This window comes from Oryx dammah, unplaced genomic scaffold (assembly GCF_014754425.2).
Source record: "Oryx dammah isolate SB20612 unplaced genomic scaffold, SCBI_Odam_1.1 HiC_scaffold_27, whole genome shotgun sequence".
Lineage (NCBI taxonomy): Eukaryota > Metazoa > Chordata > Mammalia > Artiodactyla > Bovidae > Oryx > Oryx dammah.
This window is the reverse complement of record NW_024070211.1, coordinates 64,505,953-64,523,007: the sequence shown is the minus strand read 5'-3', so window position 1 is coordinate 64,523,007 and position 17,055 is coordinate 64,505,953. Positions and strand designations below refer to the sequence as shown.

General features: G+C 42.1%; 1 protein-coding gene across 2 annotated transcripts in view; it reads left to right on the top strand.

Annotated features, from left to right (window-relative positions):
• The window catches only part of CFAP221 (cilia and flagella associated protein 221), a 122,629-nt gene that overhangs the window by 32,310 nt on the left and 73,264 nt on the right, over nucleotides 1–17,055 (top strand). For both annotated transcript variants that reach the window (XM_040228966.1, XM_040228967.1), the window contains exon 7: nucleotides 13,325–13,428. In XM_040228966.1, the coding sequence (XP_040084900.1) occupies nucleotides 13,325–13,428 (104 nt within the window). The remainder of the gene's footprint in view (nucleotides 1–13,324; nucleotides 13,429–17,055) is intronic.

The window sequence follows — 17,055 nt, the reverse complement described above, 5'->3', positions numbered from 1 at the left end:
GCGCAAATCCAGTCGATTAGCTAGTTATCCTCTCCATGTGGCATCACCTGACCCTCCTAGCATCAAGCTGATTCGGTTGACCAGTTGGTTGGAGCGCTATAGACAAGCTCACCTGAAAGTCTCCTGGGGTCCCCTCTAGTTGTGATATGCAGAGTACCACCATAATGGGAGAAACCCATTAGGTTTTGGTTGACCCACTGATTCGGTTGACCAGTTGGTTGGAGCGCTATAGACAAGTTCACCTGAAAGTCTCCTGGGGTCCCCTCTAGTGGTGCATGGGCTTCTCTCGTTGCAGAGCACAAGCTGCAGGTTTTCAGGCTTCAGCAGTCATGGTGCATGGGCTTAGTCGCCCTGAGGTGTGTGTGGTCTTAGTTCCTGGACCAGGGATTGAGCCCATGTCCCCTACATTGGAAGGTGGATTCTTAACCACTGGATCACCAGGGAAGTCCCAAAGAGAGCTTTCAATGGAAGGCCTAAATTTGTTTTGTTTTGTTTTCAAGTTTTTCTCACAAAATGTTGAATCCCAGACTTTTGACTCCTGGAGAAAGTCATTGAAAGGCTGAAAAACAAAATTTAGGAAAGCAGTATTGACCTTACTAGAGCTTAGCTTGAAAACTGTATTACTCTGCTTTTCTCCCTTGGATTTTGTGCAAATTTGATTTGGAAAATTGCCCTTGGTTTGCATGATACTAAGGATTGGAGCAACACCAACGGATGGTCAGTTTAGGAATGTGTGTATCAGGGGCCATGGTAAAAGGTGGAGTACTTTTTTTTATTTAGGGCTTTCTAGTTTTTGTATAAATTCTTGGAATAATACATTAAATTTAATAGATACATTATATGGCTTATATGAAACTACCAACCTAGTATCATGGACTAAACAGTAAGAAACTTTAAAATATTGTTATGAAAACTATTCATAGATTAGCTCCCAGCTCTAGCATTTAAGAATACAGCATAAGGAGTTTCAGTGTCTACTCCTGGAAGAAGCAAAGGTAAATATTGCGGATGGCATGGTTTCTAGAGTGTGATTTTTTTTTTTTTTTTGATCATGCCATGTGTCTTATGAGAGCACAGAGTCGTAAGCACTGGACCACCAGAGAATTCCCTAGAATGTGATTATTTAATGCTTGTCAAAATATTTAGAGTAGCTAGCAACCAGGGACCTGCCCTAACTAAGATGAGCAGCCCTGAATTTTGTTCCTTACCCCACATTATCTGTACCTCTAGTGAGTTGTAGATGCTATTTTCTATACGATGTATTAATTCTATTACTGTTTTCATGTTTAAGTGAAGTTATCCTTTAGTTTTTAAAAGGTTTTTGTACTGTGTGATTCCACTCAGAGCAGGTACTCAGACTCATCATGTTTAGAGACAGAGAGCAGAAGGGTGGGTACCGGAGGCTAGGGGATGGGATTGCAGTTTAATGGGGACAGAGTTCCAATTTTGCAAGTGATAGAAGTTCTGGAGAAGGACGGTGGTAATGGTTGTACAACAGTGTGAATGTCCCCAGTTCCACTCAACTGTGCCTTTGCTGCTGCTGCTGCTGCTGCTTAGTCACCTCAGTCGTGGCCGACTCTGTGCGACCCCATGGACTGTAGCCTGGCGTGCTCCTCTGTCCATGGAATTCTCCAGGCAAGAGTACTGGAGTGGGTTGCCATGCCCTCCTTGGGAACTTCCCAACCGAGGGATCAAACCTGAGTCTTCTACATTGCAGGCAGATTCTTTACCACTGAGCCACTAGGGGAAGCCCAAACTGTACCCTTAGGAACGGGTAAATTTTATGGTATATACATTTTCTAAAAAAAGGTATTTAGAAATATGAATTGGGTACATATTATCTCTGTAAATGACAGGTAACATGTCACCAGGTCACCTCTAACTTCTTCGAAATTCAGTTCCCTTCCCCACCCCACCCCCAGAGAAATGTCTTAACTTCCTTAACCAAGTATGCAAGGGGACCTCATATAATAATACTTCTGGTTGTTCCCTAGTGTTTTCAGAATTCCATCTTTTCCTAAGAGATGTGGGATGTGTGTAAAATTTTACCAGTGGGGAGAACTAAGTAGGGTTGGGGAAGAAATTGAATTAAGGGCAAGAAAGGAACTTGACAGTCACACCGGCAAGAGAAAAGGCATCAAACCTCCCTGACTCCTTGCCTCCTTCTTGGTCTTTGCCTCTAATATTGGTCTATGTGTGCATGCGCTTAGTCACTCAGTCGTGTCCAACTCTTTGCAACCCCATGGACTGTAGTCCACCAGCCTCCTTTGTCCATGGGATTCTCGAGGCAAGAATACTGGAGTGGGTTGTCATTCCCTCCTCCAAAGGATCTTCCCCACCCAGGGTTTGAACCCATGTCTCTTATGTCTCCTGCATTGGCAAGTGGATTCTTTACCACCAGCACCACCTAGGAAGCCCAATATTGGTCTAAGCTGAGTCTAAAGTAAGGATGGTGTGTAATTCTGTAAAGGCAAAAAAAAAAAAAATTGATGCCTGTTAAGTGACCATTTCTTTATGTAAATTTGTGTTTGTCCTTATTTGACTATGTCATTAAAGATCCTGGGTCCACAGTGCTTTTGGTTTGACATCCCAGTCCCAGTTAATTGTGTCTTTGAAAGTGAGATAAGCAGCATATGGAAGTTCACAGGAACATAAATTATCTGGGATTACAAGGGCATACTTTGAAATCAGAAACATAATTTACTCTGCATTCTTTTTTTTTTAATTTATTTTTTATTTTACTTTACAATTCTTTGTCTGATTTCTTTCTATTTTTGTTGGTCATCTTCTGAATATAGCAATTTACACCTCAGGCTTGAAGGAAACTAAATGGCCAGTCCCCAGACACCCCCACCCCTTTCTCTCTACATGCATGCCAGGACTTGAGGGGAGGTTGGTAACATTTGAGGCAAAGTCCTGGGACTTTATAAGCCTTTCTTGATGATGGACTAATTGGAACTTGCCTTTCAAAAAGCTCAGCAAATAAAGCCCAGAGGGATCCGTTTTGAAGAGAAAATCAATGGGGAAGAAGCTGTAGGTGTGAACAGTGAGATGTCTTAGTTTTTTGAGGTTGTTAGAGACTGAGGAGAGGGACATAGCATGGCAGTTAAGAGCTCGGGTCCTGGGGTCCTGGCTTTCATTCCCACCTCAGTCAGTCCAGTTACTCAGTCGTGACCCCATGGACTGCAGCATGCCAGGCTTCTCTGTCCAGGCTTCTGTCCAACTCCAGGAGCTTGCTGAAACTCATGTCCACTGCATCAGTGATGCCATCCAACCATCTCATCCTCTGTCATCCCCTTCTCCTCCTGCCTTCAATCTTTCCCAGCATCAGGGTCTTTCCCAATGAGTCAGTTATTCACATCAGGTGGCCAAAGTATTGGAGCTTCAGCTTCAGCATCAGTCCTTCCAATGAATATTCAGGACTGATTTCCTTTAGGATGGACTGCTTGGATTTCCTTGCAGTCCAAGGGACACTCAAGAGTCTTCTCCAACATCACAGTTTAAAAGCATCAATTCTTCGGCCCTCAGCTTTCTTTATGGTCCAACTCTCACATCCATACATAGCTACTGGAAAAACCATAGCTTTGACTAGACGGACCTTTGTTGGCTAAGTGATGTCTCTGCTTTTGAATATGCTGTCTAGGTTGGTCATAGTTTTTCTTCCAAGGAGCAAGTGTCTTTTCATTTCATGGCTGCAGTCACCATCTACAGTGATTTTGGAGCCCCCCAAAATAAAGTCTGTCACTGTTTCTGTTGTTTCCCCATCTATTTCCCATGAAGTGATGGGACTGGATTCCATGATCTTAGTTTTCTGAATGTTGAGTTTTAATACAATTTTTTCACTCTCCTCACTCACTTTCATCAAGAGGCTCTTTAGTTCTTCTTCATTTTCTGCCACTGGTGGTGTTATCTGCATATCTGAGGTTATTACTGTTTCTCCTGGCAGTCTTGATTCCAGCTTGTGCTTCATCCAGCCCGGCATTTCGCATGATGTACTCTGCATGTAAGTTAAATAAGCAAGGTGACAATATTACAGCCTTGAGGTACTCCTTTCCCAATTTGGAACCAGTCTGTTGTTCTATGTCCCATTCTAACTGATGCTTCTTGACCTACATACAGATTTCTCAGGAGGCAGGTAAGGTGGTCTGGTATTCTGATCTCTTTAAGAATTGTCCACAGTTTGTTGTGATCCACACAGCCAAAGGCTTTGGCATAGTAAATAAAGCAGAAGTAGATGTTTTTTTTTTTTTTAGAACTCTTTTGCTTTTTTGATGATCCAACAGATGTTGGCAATTTGATCTCTGTTTCCTCTGCCTTTTCTAAATCTAGCTTGGACATCTGGAAGTACACAGTTCATGTACTGTTGAAGCCTGGCTTAGAGAATTTTGAGCATTACTTTGCTAGCATGTGAGATGAGTGCAATTGTGTGGTAGTTTGAAGATTCTTTGGCATTGCCTTTCTTTGGGACCGGAATGAAAACTGACCTTTTCCAGTCCTGTGGCCACTGCTGAGTTTTCCAAATTTGCTGGTATATTGTGTGCAGCACTTTAATAGCATCATCTTTTAGGATTTGAAATAGCTCAGCTGAAATTCCATCACCTCCACCAGCTTTGTTCACCATGATGCTTTCTAAGGCCCACTTGACTTCTCATTCCAGGATGTCTGGCTCTAGGTGAGTGATCACACCATCATGGTTATCTGGGTCATGAAGATCTTTTTTGTACAGTTCTTCTGTGTATTCTTACCACCTCTTCTTAATATCTTCTGCTACTGTTAGGTCCATACCGTTTCTGTCCTTTATTATGCCCATCTTTGCATGATATATTCCCTTGGTATCTCTAATTTTCTTGAAGAGATCTTTTGTCTTTCCCATTCTGTTGTTTTCCTCTATTTCTTTGCATTGATCACTGAGGAAGGCTTTCTTATGTCTCCTTGCTATTCTATGGAACTCTGCATGCAAATGGGTATATCTTTCCTTTTCACCCCTGCTTTTTGCTTCTCTTCTTTTCACAGCTATTTGTAAGGCCTCCTCAGACAGCCATTTAGCTTTTTTGCGTTTCTTTTTCTTGGGGATGGCCTTGATCACTGCCTCCTATACAGTGTTACAAACCTCCGTCCATAGTTCTTCAGGCACTCTATCTATCAGATCTAATCCCTTGAATCTTTTTGTCACTTCCACTGTATAATCGTAAGGGATTTGATTTAGGTCATATCTGAATGGTCTAGTGGTTTTCTCTACTTTCTTCAATTTAAGTCTGAATTAGGCAATAAGGAGTTCATGATCTTAGCCCTAGTCAGCTCCTGGTCTTGTTTTTGCTGACTGTATAGAGCTTCTCCATCTTTGGCTGCAAAGAATATAATCAATCTGATTTCAGTGTTGGCCATCTGATTATGTCCATGTGTAGAGTCTTCTCTTGTGTTGTTGGAAGCGGGTGTTTGCTATGACAAGTGCATTCTCTTGGCAAAACTCTATTAGCCTTTGCCTTGCTTCATTCTATACTCCAAGGCCAATCTTGCCTGGTATTCCAGGTATCTCTTGACTTCCTACTTTTGCATTCCAGTCCCCTATAATGAAAAGAACGTATTTTTTGGGTTTTAATTCTAGAAGGTCTTATAGGTCTTCATAGAACCATTCAACTTCCACTTCTTCAGCATTAGTGGTTGAGGCATAGACTTGGATTACTGTGATACTGAATGGTTTGCCTTGGAAATAAACAGAGGTCATTCTGTTGTGTTTGAGACTGCACCCAAGCACTGCATTTCGGACTCTTTGGTTGACTATGAAGGGTACTCCATTTCTTCTAAGGGATTCTTGCCCACGGTAGTAGATATAATGGTCATCTGAGTTAAATTCATCCATTCCAGTCCATTTTAGTTCACTGATTCCTAAAATATTGATGTTCACTCTTGCCATCTCCTGTTTGCCCACTTCCAATTTGCCTTGATTGATTGACCTAACGTTCCAGGTTCCTATGCAATATTGTTCTCTACAGCATTGGACTTTTACTTCCATCACCAGTCACATCCATAACTGGGCATTGTTTTCACTTTGGCTCCATCTCTTCATTCTCTCTGGAGTTGTTTCTCCACTGTTCGCCAGTAGCATATTGGGCACCTACCGACCTGAGCAGTTCACCTTTCAGTGTCATATCTTTTTGCCTTTTCATACTGTTCACGGGGTTCTCAAGGCAAGAGTGCTGAAATGGTTTGCCATTCCCTTCTCCAGTGGACCACATTTTGTCAGAACTCTCCACCATGACCCATCTGTCTTGGGTGGCCCTACACTGTAAGGAGATCCAACCAGTCCATCCTAAAGGAGATCAGTCCTGGGTGTTCATTGGAAGGACTGATGTTGATGCTAAAACTGCAATACTTTGACCACCTGTTGCGAAGAGCTGACTCATTTGAAAAGACCCTGATGCTGGGAAAGATTGAGGGCAGGAGGAGAAGGGAGTGACAGAGGATAAGATGGTTGGATGGCATCACCGACTCAAAGGACATGGATTTGGGTGGACTCCGGGAGTTGGTGATGGACAGGGAGGCCTGGCGTGCTGTGGTTCATGGTGTGGCAAAGAGTCGGACATGACAGTGACTGAACTGAACTGAACTGACATAGCATGGCTTATAGTTTCCATCAGTTAGACAAGGCTGTGGTCTGTGTGATCAGCTATCTGTGATTGTGATTTTCATTCTGTCTGCCCTCTGAGGTATAAGGATAAGAGGCTTATGGAAGCTTCCTGATGGGAGAGACTGACTGGGGGGGAAACTGGTTCTTGGTTCTGATGGGCAGAGCCATGCTCAGTAAATTTTAATCCAGTTTTCTGTTGATGGGCGGGACTATGTTTCTTCCCTGTTGTTTGCCCTGAGATCAAACTATGGCAGAAGTAATGCAGATAATGGCCACCTCCTTGAAAAGGTCCTGTGCACTGCTGCACTCGGTGCCTCTGACCCTGCAGCAGGCCACTGCCGATCCATGCCTCTGCTGGAGACTTGTGGACACTCAACAGGCAAGTCTGGGCCAGTCTCTTGGGTCACTGCTCCTTTCTCCTGGGTCCTGGTGCACATAAGGTTTCGGCCCTCCAAAAGTCTGTTTCCCTAGTCCTGGGTAAGTTCTGGTGGGGTTAATAGGGACCTCCTCTAAGAGGGCTTATGCCACAATCAGGTCTGCTGTACCAGAGCCCCTGCCCCTGTGACAGGCCACTGCTGACCCATACCTCCGCAGGGGACACTCAAACACTCAAAGGCAGGTCTGGCTCAGTCTCTGTGGGGTCTCCTGGTGTGCACAAGGTTTTGTTTGAGCCCTCCGAGTGTCTCTGGAAGGTATGGGGTTTGATTCTAAATGCAATTTTGCTCCTCCTACTGTCTTTCTGGGGCTTCTCCTTTGCCCTTGGACATGGTTTTTTTTTTTTTTTTTGGTGTGATCCAACATCCTACTGTCTGATGGTTGTTCAGCAGCGAGTTGTAATTTTGAAGTTCTCACAGGAGAAGCTGAGCGCATGTCCTTCTACTCTGCCATCTTGTGACCCTCACCATTCCAACCTCATATCTTATTAACTGTATGTCCTTGGATAGCCCCACACTGGTCGGTTTATTTATCTATGAAATGGGCAGAATAATAGTGCTTACCTCCCAGGTTGGCTGAGGCACAAGCACATGGCTGGAACATGTGAAGAGCTACTACTGAAAAGAGAAAAGACTTTAAAATGTCCAAGTTAAGATTCCCACCAGAAATGGGGTAAAGGCAGTCATTCACTAAAGGAGAAATGAGGTGAGGAAGAGAGAATGCTGTCTGGGTCTGGTTTTTCCTTACTGCTGTGTAACAAACCACCCTAGAAGCAGTGGCTTAAAGTAACAGCAGTCATTTGTTTTGCTCCTGGTTCTACATTTTGAAGACTCCTTGATGGAGAAAGTTGCCCTGCTTTGTGCAGAGTCAGCTGAGGCTGCTTAGCCAAGCCAAGGGATCCACTTCCCAGGATGGTCCACTCACATGCCAACTGTTTCCTGGGCTGAGCTGGGTGCAGGGCTGGTAGCCTCGGTTCTCTCCACATGGGTCTCTCCAAAGGCTGCTTGTGCTTCCTGCCAACCTGGCAACAAGGTGAGCACCCAGGAGGATCAAGAGATGCCAGTCTCCTGGGTATGGCCTTAGGAAAGCAATGCAGCAGCATTATTTCCGCTGCTCTCCAGGAGCTGAGTGGCCAGAGAGCCCAGATCCCAGGGAAGGAGACCGGGGATCCACCTCTCAATGAAAAAAAATGGATTTGTTTTCGTATTTATGTATTTATTTTTGCCTGCTTCGGCTCTTGGTTGAGATGCTCAGGCTCTCAGTTGCAGCACGGAGTCTTCTTTCTAGTTATGGTACAGGGACCCCAGAGTGCGTGGGCTCCATAGTTGAGGCCCACAGGCTCAGTTGCAGCATATGGGCTTAGCTGTCCGCCAGCATGTGGGATCTTAGTTCCCCGACTAGGGATCAAACCCGTGTCTACTGCATTGTAAGGCAGATTCTTAACCACTGGACCGCCAGGGAAGTCCCAATATAGATGAGCTCACTCAGATTCAATTTTCTCATGAGTCTTCTGTACATTTGAAAAGGAGTGGGTCTCATGCAAATACATCATTGCTGTCCACAGCTTTGGATCTCTAAGTGATTCCTGTATCAGTGAGTAATTGACAAGGGGAAAGTCCTGCTAAATTGACATGATTACATAGTCTACATTATGGTTTAAATTTTATATATGTCTCTGTGAAGAGGTTTCCCTTTATCTTGATGGTTACAAGTAGCATGTAATAGCTGATGATTAATTTATTGTGCCCTCTGAATCCACCATCTTGTAATAAGTTAGCACCTGTCATGCTTTTTACTGTTTCTGAATCATGCTTGGGTCTGCTTGCCCATGTGCAGCAAAGCCATCCTAATGACAGCAGATCATGGTGAAGGAAAGTGCAGTGTTAATTACAAGCAACCAGGAAGGAGTCTAGACAGCTAGTGCTTAAAAGGCCTGAACTCCTTGAAAGGTTTCAGGGAAAGGTTTTTAAAGACAGAGTGAGGAAGGAGGGTAGTGGGATGTGTGGTCAGCTCATAGACATTCTTCTGATTGGATTATGGTGAGGTTATCAGGAGTCAGCATCATCAACCTTCTGATTCCAACCGGTCTGGAGTCTACATGCTTGTGGGTAGCATACCGCTAACTTCTCCCACCTGGTGGGAATCTCAGTATCTACAAGACAGCTCAAAGGATGTGGCCCAGACCATTACCTATAGCCCTCGAGGAGGAACTAAAGGTCCTTGACCTTGTCTAATGGCTAAAGTATTAGAACTTTTTCTTGCCTGATGGTTTTCCTTTCTTTCTCCATTTTCTCATTCTCTGATTAAATTGACTCTTTGGAACTCAAAAAAGGTCTAGGAGGCCACAGTTTTTCCACAGTGAAGAGGCAGGTAGAGGACATGAGGGTCAGGGAGGGGAGTCTGTTCCAGGAAGGTCCCATACAGTCCCTCTCGGTGACATTATCAGTCAACTTTCATTCTCCAAAAAGGAGTCCAGTACTATTTATGTCAAGATGGCTCACTCAGTCCACTCTCTAAACATGGAGGTTTTTTAATTAGGAAATTTGCTTTTATGTTATCCGCAATAAGTTCACAAGATTATACATTCTCTCAAGAGATCGTTGATTACTCCTAACTAACACAATGTTAGATTTTAGGGTAAATGATGAAAATAACATCAGAGTAAAGTAGAAACAAATGTTATATAATTTACTGGAAATTAGTGCAGTGTCTGGCCCTCTTCTAGCATTTATTTAGAAAAAGGACAAGAAAGAAATTTGTGTTTATATTATTTTATAATATTTACTTTCTGTGAGGGAAATTGGTACTCTCTTCTAACAGGCACAGAGTTTGTACATGATCATAAGACTGGTATTTAAAAAGTTTGAGTTGGATTTTATTAAAAATAAGTCATAAGTCTTTTCAAGTGCTTAATATATTTTTATACATAGCTTTAATGTATTTGATTAAATGTTTAAATAATAAAGTAACAAGGATAAAAGTTGTCATTACTTGAAGAGTATTAACTTTTATATGCTTTAATTTTTTTATATTATTTTTATTTTGGCTGTGCTGGGCCCTCGCCACTGCATGCAGGCCCCCTGCTAATTGCAGAGAGCAGGGATGAGTGGTGAGGATGGGGAGGGCAGTCTCTTTTGTGGTATACGAGCTCTCAGACACGAGGGACTCAGCACCCACAGCATACAGACCCAGCTGCCCCGTGGCATATGGAATCCTCCTGGACCAGGGATCAAACCTATATCCCCTGCAGTGGCAGGCAAACTCCCAACCACTGGTCCACCAGGAAAGTTCTGCTTTAATATTTTAATTGGCTACTGTCTATAAATCATAGAAGAACTCTAATTCAGGCTCCTATTTGCATCTGAGGATTAATAGGCATAGGATATGTATATTTATTCATGTTTCTTCACTGCCAGTCACTTTTTATTGTATTTAAGCAATGGAATTTAGCTGAGAATTTTTAAGGCCTCCAGAATCTAATGGGATTGTTTCTTCACATATGGAAAACTTCTAAATAACCTAAGCTTCCTATCTGCCAGAATTTCTCTTGACACAAATTAATGTAGATCGCCCTTGATTTATGATGAAGGAAACCAGTCACATAATTTGATATTCGTAGTGTGAACAGCAACGATGAAAACCAAGTTCAGTTTTTCTACTACCTATGTATTCCTGGCACTGCTGTGTCTCCTGAATCAAGCCACTTGGAATTTTGTGCCCTTAAGGAATTGTTTGTTTTTCCGATTGATTAATGCATCAGGAACTTGGCTTCATGTAATCATCATTAAACAAATACTCTGACACCTTTTCTATGGGAATTATCAGAGCTTTGAAGTTAGCTACAGATTGGGTAAATATAAAAAGCACTGCCAGTTTTTGTTTGTTTTAGTTCAGGAAAATGTAAACATTCAACTTTTAGCAGAGGATCCCTAAGCAGCTGCTGGGGTAGCTCTGAGCAGACCCCTGGGGATACTGACTGGAGGCCCATACAGCCCAGGTGGCTTGTAAGTCACTGACCTAATCTTCAGGGACCAGGTTCGGGCAGTGTCGTTCATCATCTTGAGAGACATGTAATTTGTAATGTTAGTTTTATCTACCCAGTGCTGTAAAATACCTGATGCTCAGTGGGGCCTAAGTGTCTGTTAGGTTGAATTGCCCCGAAAAACGTAATGACTTTTAGGTACCCTGTATTTCAGAATTAGAAAGCATCTCATACAGTTAAGATGGATGAACTGATACTTCTATTAGAGCCTGATTTAGAACAGAATTTATGAGTTGGTTAAAAAAATAAAAAAGCTATGAAGTATTCATCTCACTGTTGGCTGAAGTGATTACTCTGTATAATGACCCTTATCTCAAATTTATATCAATGGATGTAATTGAAAACATTCATATCTAAAATTTACAAGTTAATAAGAGAATAGAATAATCCGATAGAAAAATGGGCAAAGAATACACACAGGCAATTCATAGAAGAGGAAATCCAATGGGTAAAATGAGTAGGGTCAACCTCAAAGAAATAAAAATAAAGTGACATACTATTTCACCCTCATCAAGTTGGGAGGAGTTACAATGTCTGAGAATTCCGTGTTGGTAATCAGATGCTGTTCATGGGAGGATAAGTTGGTTCGAGTGCTTCAGAGGGCACTTAGGCCATACCTAGCAAAGCTGATAATTTCACTTTACTGCTAACCAGTAATTCCATTTCTCAGTCCCAGCTAGAGCAGCTCTGGTCCACATGCATAAGGAGCCCCCCAAAGGACTGTCATCACCACACTGAAGTAGTGAAAAGGCACAGACAACCTATACACCTTTCAGCACGAGAGCAGAGAGAGAGAGATGATGTCGACAGACAGCGAACTACTTATCGCTGGTTAAAACAAATGAACAGAACTTCATGTGTCATCATGGATCAATTTCAGAAGCATAATGCTGGGCAAAACCAGCATGTTTTAGAAGAGTATCAGTTCAGTTCAGTCGCTCAGACATGTCCGACTCTTTGCGACCCCATGAATCGAAGCACGCCAGGCCTCCCTGTCCATCACCAACTCCCAGAGTTCACCCAGACTCACGTCCATCGAGTCAGTGATGCCATCCAGCCATCTCATCCTCGGTCATCCCCTTCTTCTCCTGCCCCCAATCCCTCCCAGCATCAAAGTCTTCTCCAATGAGTCAACTCTTCGCGTGAGGTGGCCAAAGTACTGGAGCTTCAGCTTTAGCATCATTCCTTCCAAAGAAATCCCAGGGCTGATCTCCTTCAGAATGGACTGGTTGGATCTCCTTGCAGTCCAAGGGACTCTCAAGAGTCTTCTCCAACACCACAGTACAAACGCATCAATTCTTTGGTGCTCAGCCTTCTTCACAGTCCAACTCTCACATCCATACATGACCACAGGAAAAACCATAGCCTTGACTAGACGGACCTTAGTCGGCAAAGTAATGTCTCTGTTTTTGAATATGCTATCTAGGTTGGTCATAACTTTTCTTCCAAGGAGTAAGCATCTTTTAATTTCATGGCTGCAGTCACCATCTGCAGTGATTTTGGAGCCCAAAAAATAAAGTCTGACACTGTTTCCACTGTTTCCCCATCTATTTCCCATGGAGTGATGGGACCTGATGCCATGATCTTTGTTTTCTGAATGTTGAGCTTTAAGCCAACTTTTCAACTCTCCACTTTATGGGTACATACATATGTGGTGATATTTCTAAAATCCATGGGAATGATGGTGAATACAGGTAGAGGTCACCCCTGGGGAGGCAAGAAGGAGCAGAGGACCAGGGAGAGGTAGCCAGGGAGATTCAGCTGTTCTGCATGTTTCATATCTGTTAAAATAAGACATTGGTTTACCCAAAGCAGAAGATTTTATAGAGCTTGGTAGCGGATAAAGGGATCTTTCTTTTATTATTTTCAATATTTTATTTATATTTGGAGTATTTCCAAATAATGAATTTAAGGCCAAGTAAAAATACTCCTGGCATCATTTTTCAAACCGTATTTGAAATCTACTGTATCCCCAAAACTACTACTGCAAAAGGGTCATTCCACTTTGCCATCAGGATAGGCTCAGGGCTCTCTGAGATGTCCCCCTGCCACAGCACCCAGAAGGTGCTGTCAGCTAGCTGTCATGCGGGAATGAGAGTGTGAGGGTTGGCTTTCCTCATGGTTGCGGTTGTCTATTACATAACCTGAGTATTCTTTGATACCAAAAGAGGTAGTTATAAAGAAAAATAGTATTTTACAGTTTTCTTCTTTTTTTGCAGCAAAAGCTACGTGATTCCTTTGTGGTGCAGTTGTCCTGTGGATTTCGAGTTTCATGTCACTGTGGTTCATCCTCATCAGGCCTTTACTGTGGAGCCAACATCAGGTAAGGAGAATTAATTCTCAAGTTGCCAATTTCCTGACAGTTCTCAGATTGAAGATGACTTGGAAAGTAGGTCTCAAGTTATGAAAGAGAATAAGCCACATTTGAAGGTGTTATTTTCAAATGTGTAACAGTAACAGACTTTACATATCTGATTATGTAAATCAGGACCGGAAACTTGGGAGTAAATGCAGTTTGGGATAATCTATATCATGCAGATATTTATAATTTATATTCAGGTCAATTGCACCTGCGAGTCAAAACTTGAAATCAGGAGTTAATCCATTCTAATTCTAGTTTTAACTCCTGGTACTGACATGGTTTCATAGTCACCTTTAATACAGGTTCGAATAAAATGGGAATATTATATCTACTCAAGCCCTCAGAATCTTCGTGAAGGGTCTAAGGAATTTGTCTCACATGTGGCACGGACCATCTGTCTTTGCATGCCCCAAAGGACGTAGATCCCAAAGATGCTCAGGACCTCTGAGAATGAAATCTCCACCTGAACTGACTTCTACTTCCCAGTTTCTCTCCTGATGTTTAGGTTTGGGGTTTAAATATCCACCCATTGTGGCCTGCTGTGAATCCTAAAATAGTTTTGTTACTGTTTTGTGTTTTTTCAGATTTATTGAGGTATAACTGACATGTATATGATATGGATATAATATTATACATAAAATTATAAGCTTTTTAAGCATATAATGTGATGATTTGATGTGATGGCACCCCACTCCAGTACTCTTGCCTGGAAAATCCCATGGACGGAGGAGCCTGGTGGGCTGCCGTCCATGGGGTCACTAAGAGTCGGGCACGACTGAGCGACTTCACTTTCACTTTTCTCTTTCATGCATTGGAGAAGGAAATGGCAACCCACTCCAGTGTTCTTGCCTAGAGAATCCTAGGGACGGGGGAGCCTGGTGGGCTGCCATCTATGGGGTAGCGCAGAGTCGGACACGACTGAAGTGACTTAGCAGCAGTAGCACACATCGTGAAAGGATTCTGTCATTGAGTTAATTAATGTCCATCACCTCATAGAGCTGCCTTTTTTATTGGTGAAACATTTAAGTTCTACTCTCTCAGCAAATTTCAAGTATAGTCACCTTGTTTTATGTAAAAGCCTCAGACCTTATTCATCCTATAATTGAAAGTTGGTACCCTTTTACCAATTCTCCTTACCACCCCCAGCCCCTGGTAACCATTTTTCAACTCTCTATTTCTCAGAATTGGACTTTTTCCCTTCTGAATGTCTATGTAAATGATACCTTGCAGTATCTGTCTTTGGCTTATTTTACTTAGCATAATGGCACCCAAGTTCATACATGTTGTCTTCTTTAACACTGAACAATATTGCATTATATATATATATGTATATGCCACATCTTCTTTATCCTCTCATCTGTCAATGGACACAGAGTATTTTCATTCCCTTGGATATTGTGAATAATGCTGCAGTGAACGTGGGAGTACATCTGTCTCTTCAAAATAATGATGTCACTCCTCTTGCGTATATACCCAGATGGGAGATTGCTGGATCTTATGATAATTCCTTAGGTTTTGAGGAAACCTCCGCACTGTTTTCCATAGTGACTGCACCAGTTTGCATTGCCAGCACTGCACCAGTGTTCCCTTTTTTCTACCTTCTTGCCAGGATTTGTTATCTCTTTGATAACAGCCATTCTAACAGGTGTGAGATGATAATCTCATTTTATTTGCATTTTCCTGATGATTAGTGATGTTGAACATGTACCTGTTGGACATTTGTATATCTTCTTTGGAAAAGTGTCTGTTTGGGTTCTTTGCTCATTTGAAAAAGTTGGGTTATCTTGGTGTTTTGTTATTGAGTTATATGATATCCTTGTGTATCTTAGGTATTCATGCCTTATTGGATATGTGCTTTACAAATATTTCCTTCCATTCCATAGGTTGTCTTTTCATTTTGTTGATGTCTTCTTTTGTTGTGCAGAAGCTTTTGAACTTGGTGTAGTTTCATTTGTTTTTGCTTTTGTTGACTTTGCTTTTGGTATCAAATTCCCAAAATCATTGTCAAGACCAATGTCAAGGAGCTTTTTTCTTTGTTTTCTTCTAGGAATTATATTGTCAGTTCTTACATCCAAGTCTTTAATCCATTTTGAAATCATTTTTTTAATCTTTAAATTTTTTATTGTAATATAGTTGACTTACAGTGTTGTGTGAGTTTTAGGTGTACAGCAAAGTGACTCAGTTATACATGTACAAAATGTAGTCACTTTTTAGATTAGTTTCCCTTATAGATTGTTATTACAAGATATTGAGTAAAGTTCCCTGTGCTATACAGTAGGTCTTTGTTGCTCATCCATTTTATGTAGAGTATATCTGTTAATCCCAAACTCCAAATTAACCCTCCCTCCTGAATTTTACTGTTTTATGTGGTGTAAGATAGTGGTTCACTTTTATCCTTTAGTATGTGGCTGCTCAGTTTTCCCAACACTTTATTGAAGAGATTGTCCTTGCCCTTTTGTATGTTCTAGGATCCTTTGTTGCCAATTGACCATATATGCATGAGTTTATTCATGGGCTTTCTTTTTATTGTGTCTATTTAGAATGATGGATGTTAATTAAACCTATTGTGATTATTTCACAAATATGGAAGTCAAACCGTCATGCTTCATACCTTAAATTTATACAGAGAGGTATGTTGATTATTTCTCAATAAAACTGGAAAAAATTTATTTCGAGGCATTTTATTCTTTTTGTTGCTATTGTAAATGGAATTGTTTTTTCATTTCACTTTCTCATGGTTTGTTATTGGTGTATAGAAACACAACTGATTTTTCTATATTGATTTTGTATCCTGCAACTTTAGTTTCATTAATTCTATTAATAGTAGGTGTTCTGGTGGAGTCTTTAGGGTTTCGTGTATTTTTCTGAAGCACAGCGCTTAGGATCTGAGAAGATAAAAGAGCTCTGGGACTGGGTATCTGCCTTAGGGGCTTGCAGACTAGTTGGGAGACTGGTAAACTTTGCGGAGTGACAGTTCGGGTGGTACCTGAGGCCCGCAGGGTATCGGTGAGGGAGGGTGGTGGAGGCTTCTGTAGACGGAGCATCAGGAGGAGTTTCCTGTAACTTGTGGGCTGACATAGGCTTTGAAGTTTTATTTATTGAGCTGGGAACACAGTAACAAGCAGGTATCTGCTTTTGTGAGACTTAACTAGGGGAGGCAGATGACAGAGGTGATTCCAGAAGATTGGAAGCTAAAGGAAGATCTGGAGGAAGGGCTTCTAGTCTGGGGAACAGGAAGTGCCAAGACATGGGGTCCAGAGTGCCAGTGTCTGGGGACTGGAGCAGCAGCTCCACGCCTCGTCCAAGCCTCTGCTTCAGCATCTCCTCACCTGAGACCTGATGTTCACCATGTCTCAAATAGCTCCTTGCATGTCACTTGCTTCCCCATGGCCTACCCTGTGTTCATGACATGACTTGAGAGTTTATATTCACTTGTTTATTTCTTTTTATTTGCCATCCTGGCCAGCACATAAACTCTGTGAGCTCTGGGACTGTGTGTGTGTGTGTGTGTGTGTCTGTCTGTCTGTCTGTGTCTGTGTGTATGTCTGTGTGTGTGTGTGTGTGTGTGTGTGTGTGTGTGTGTGTGTG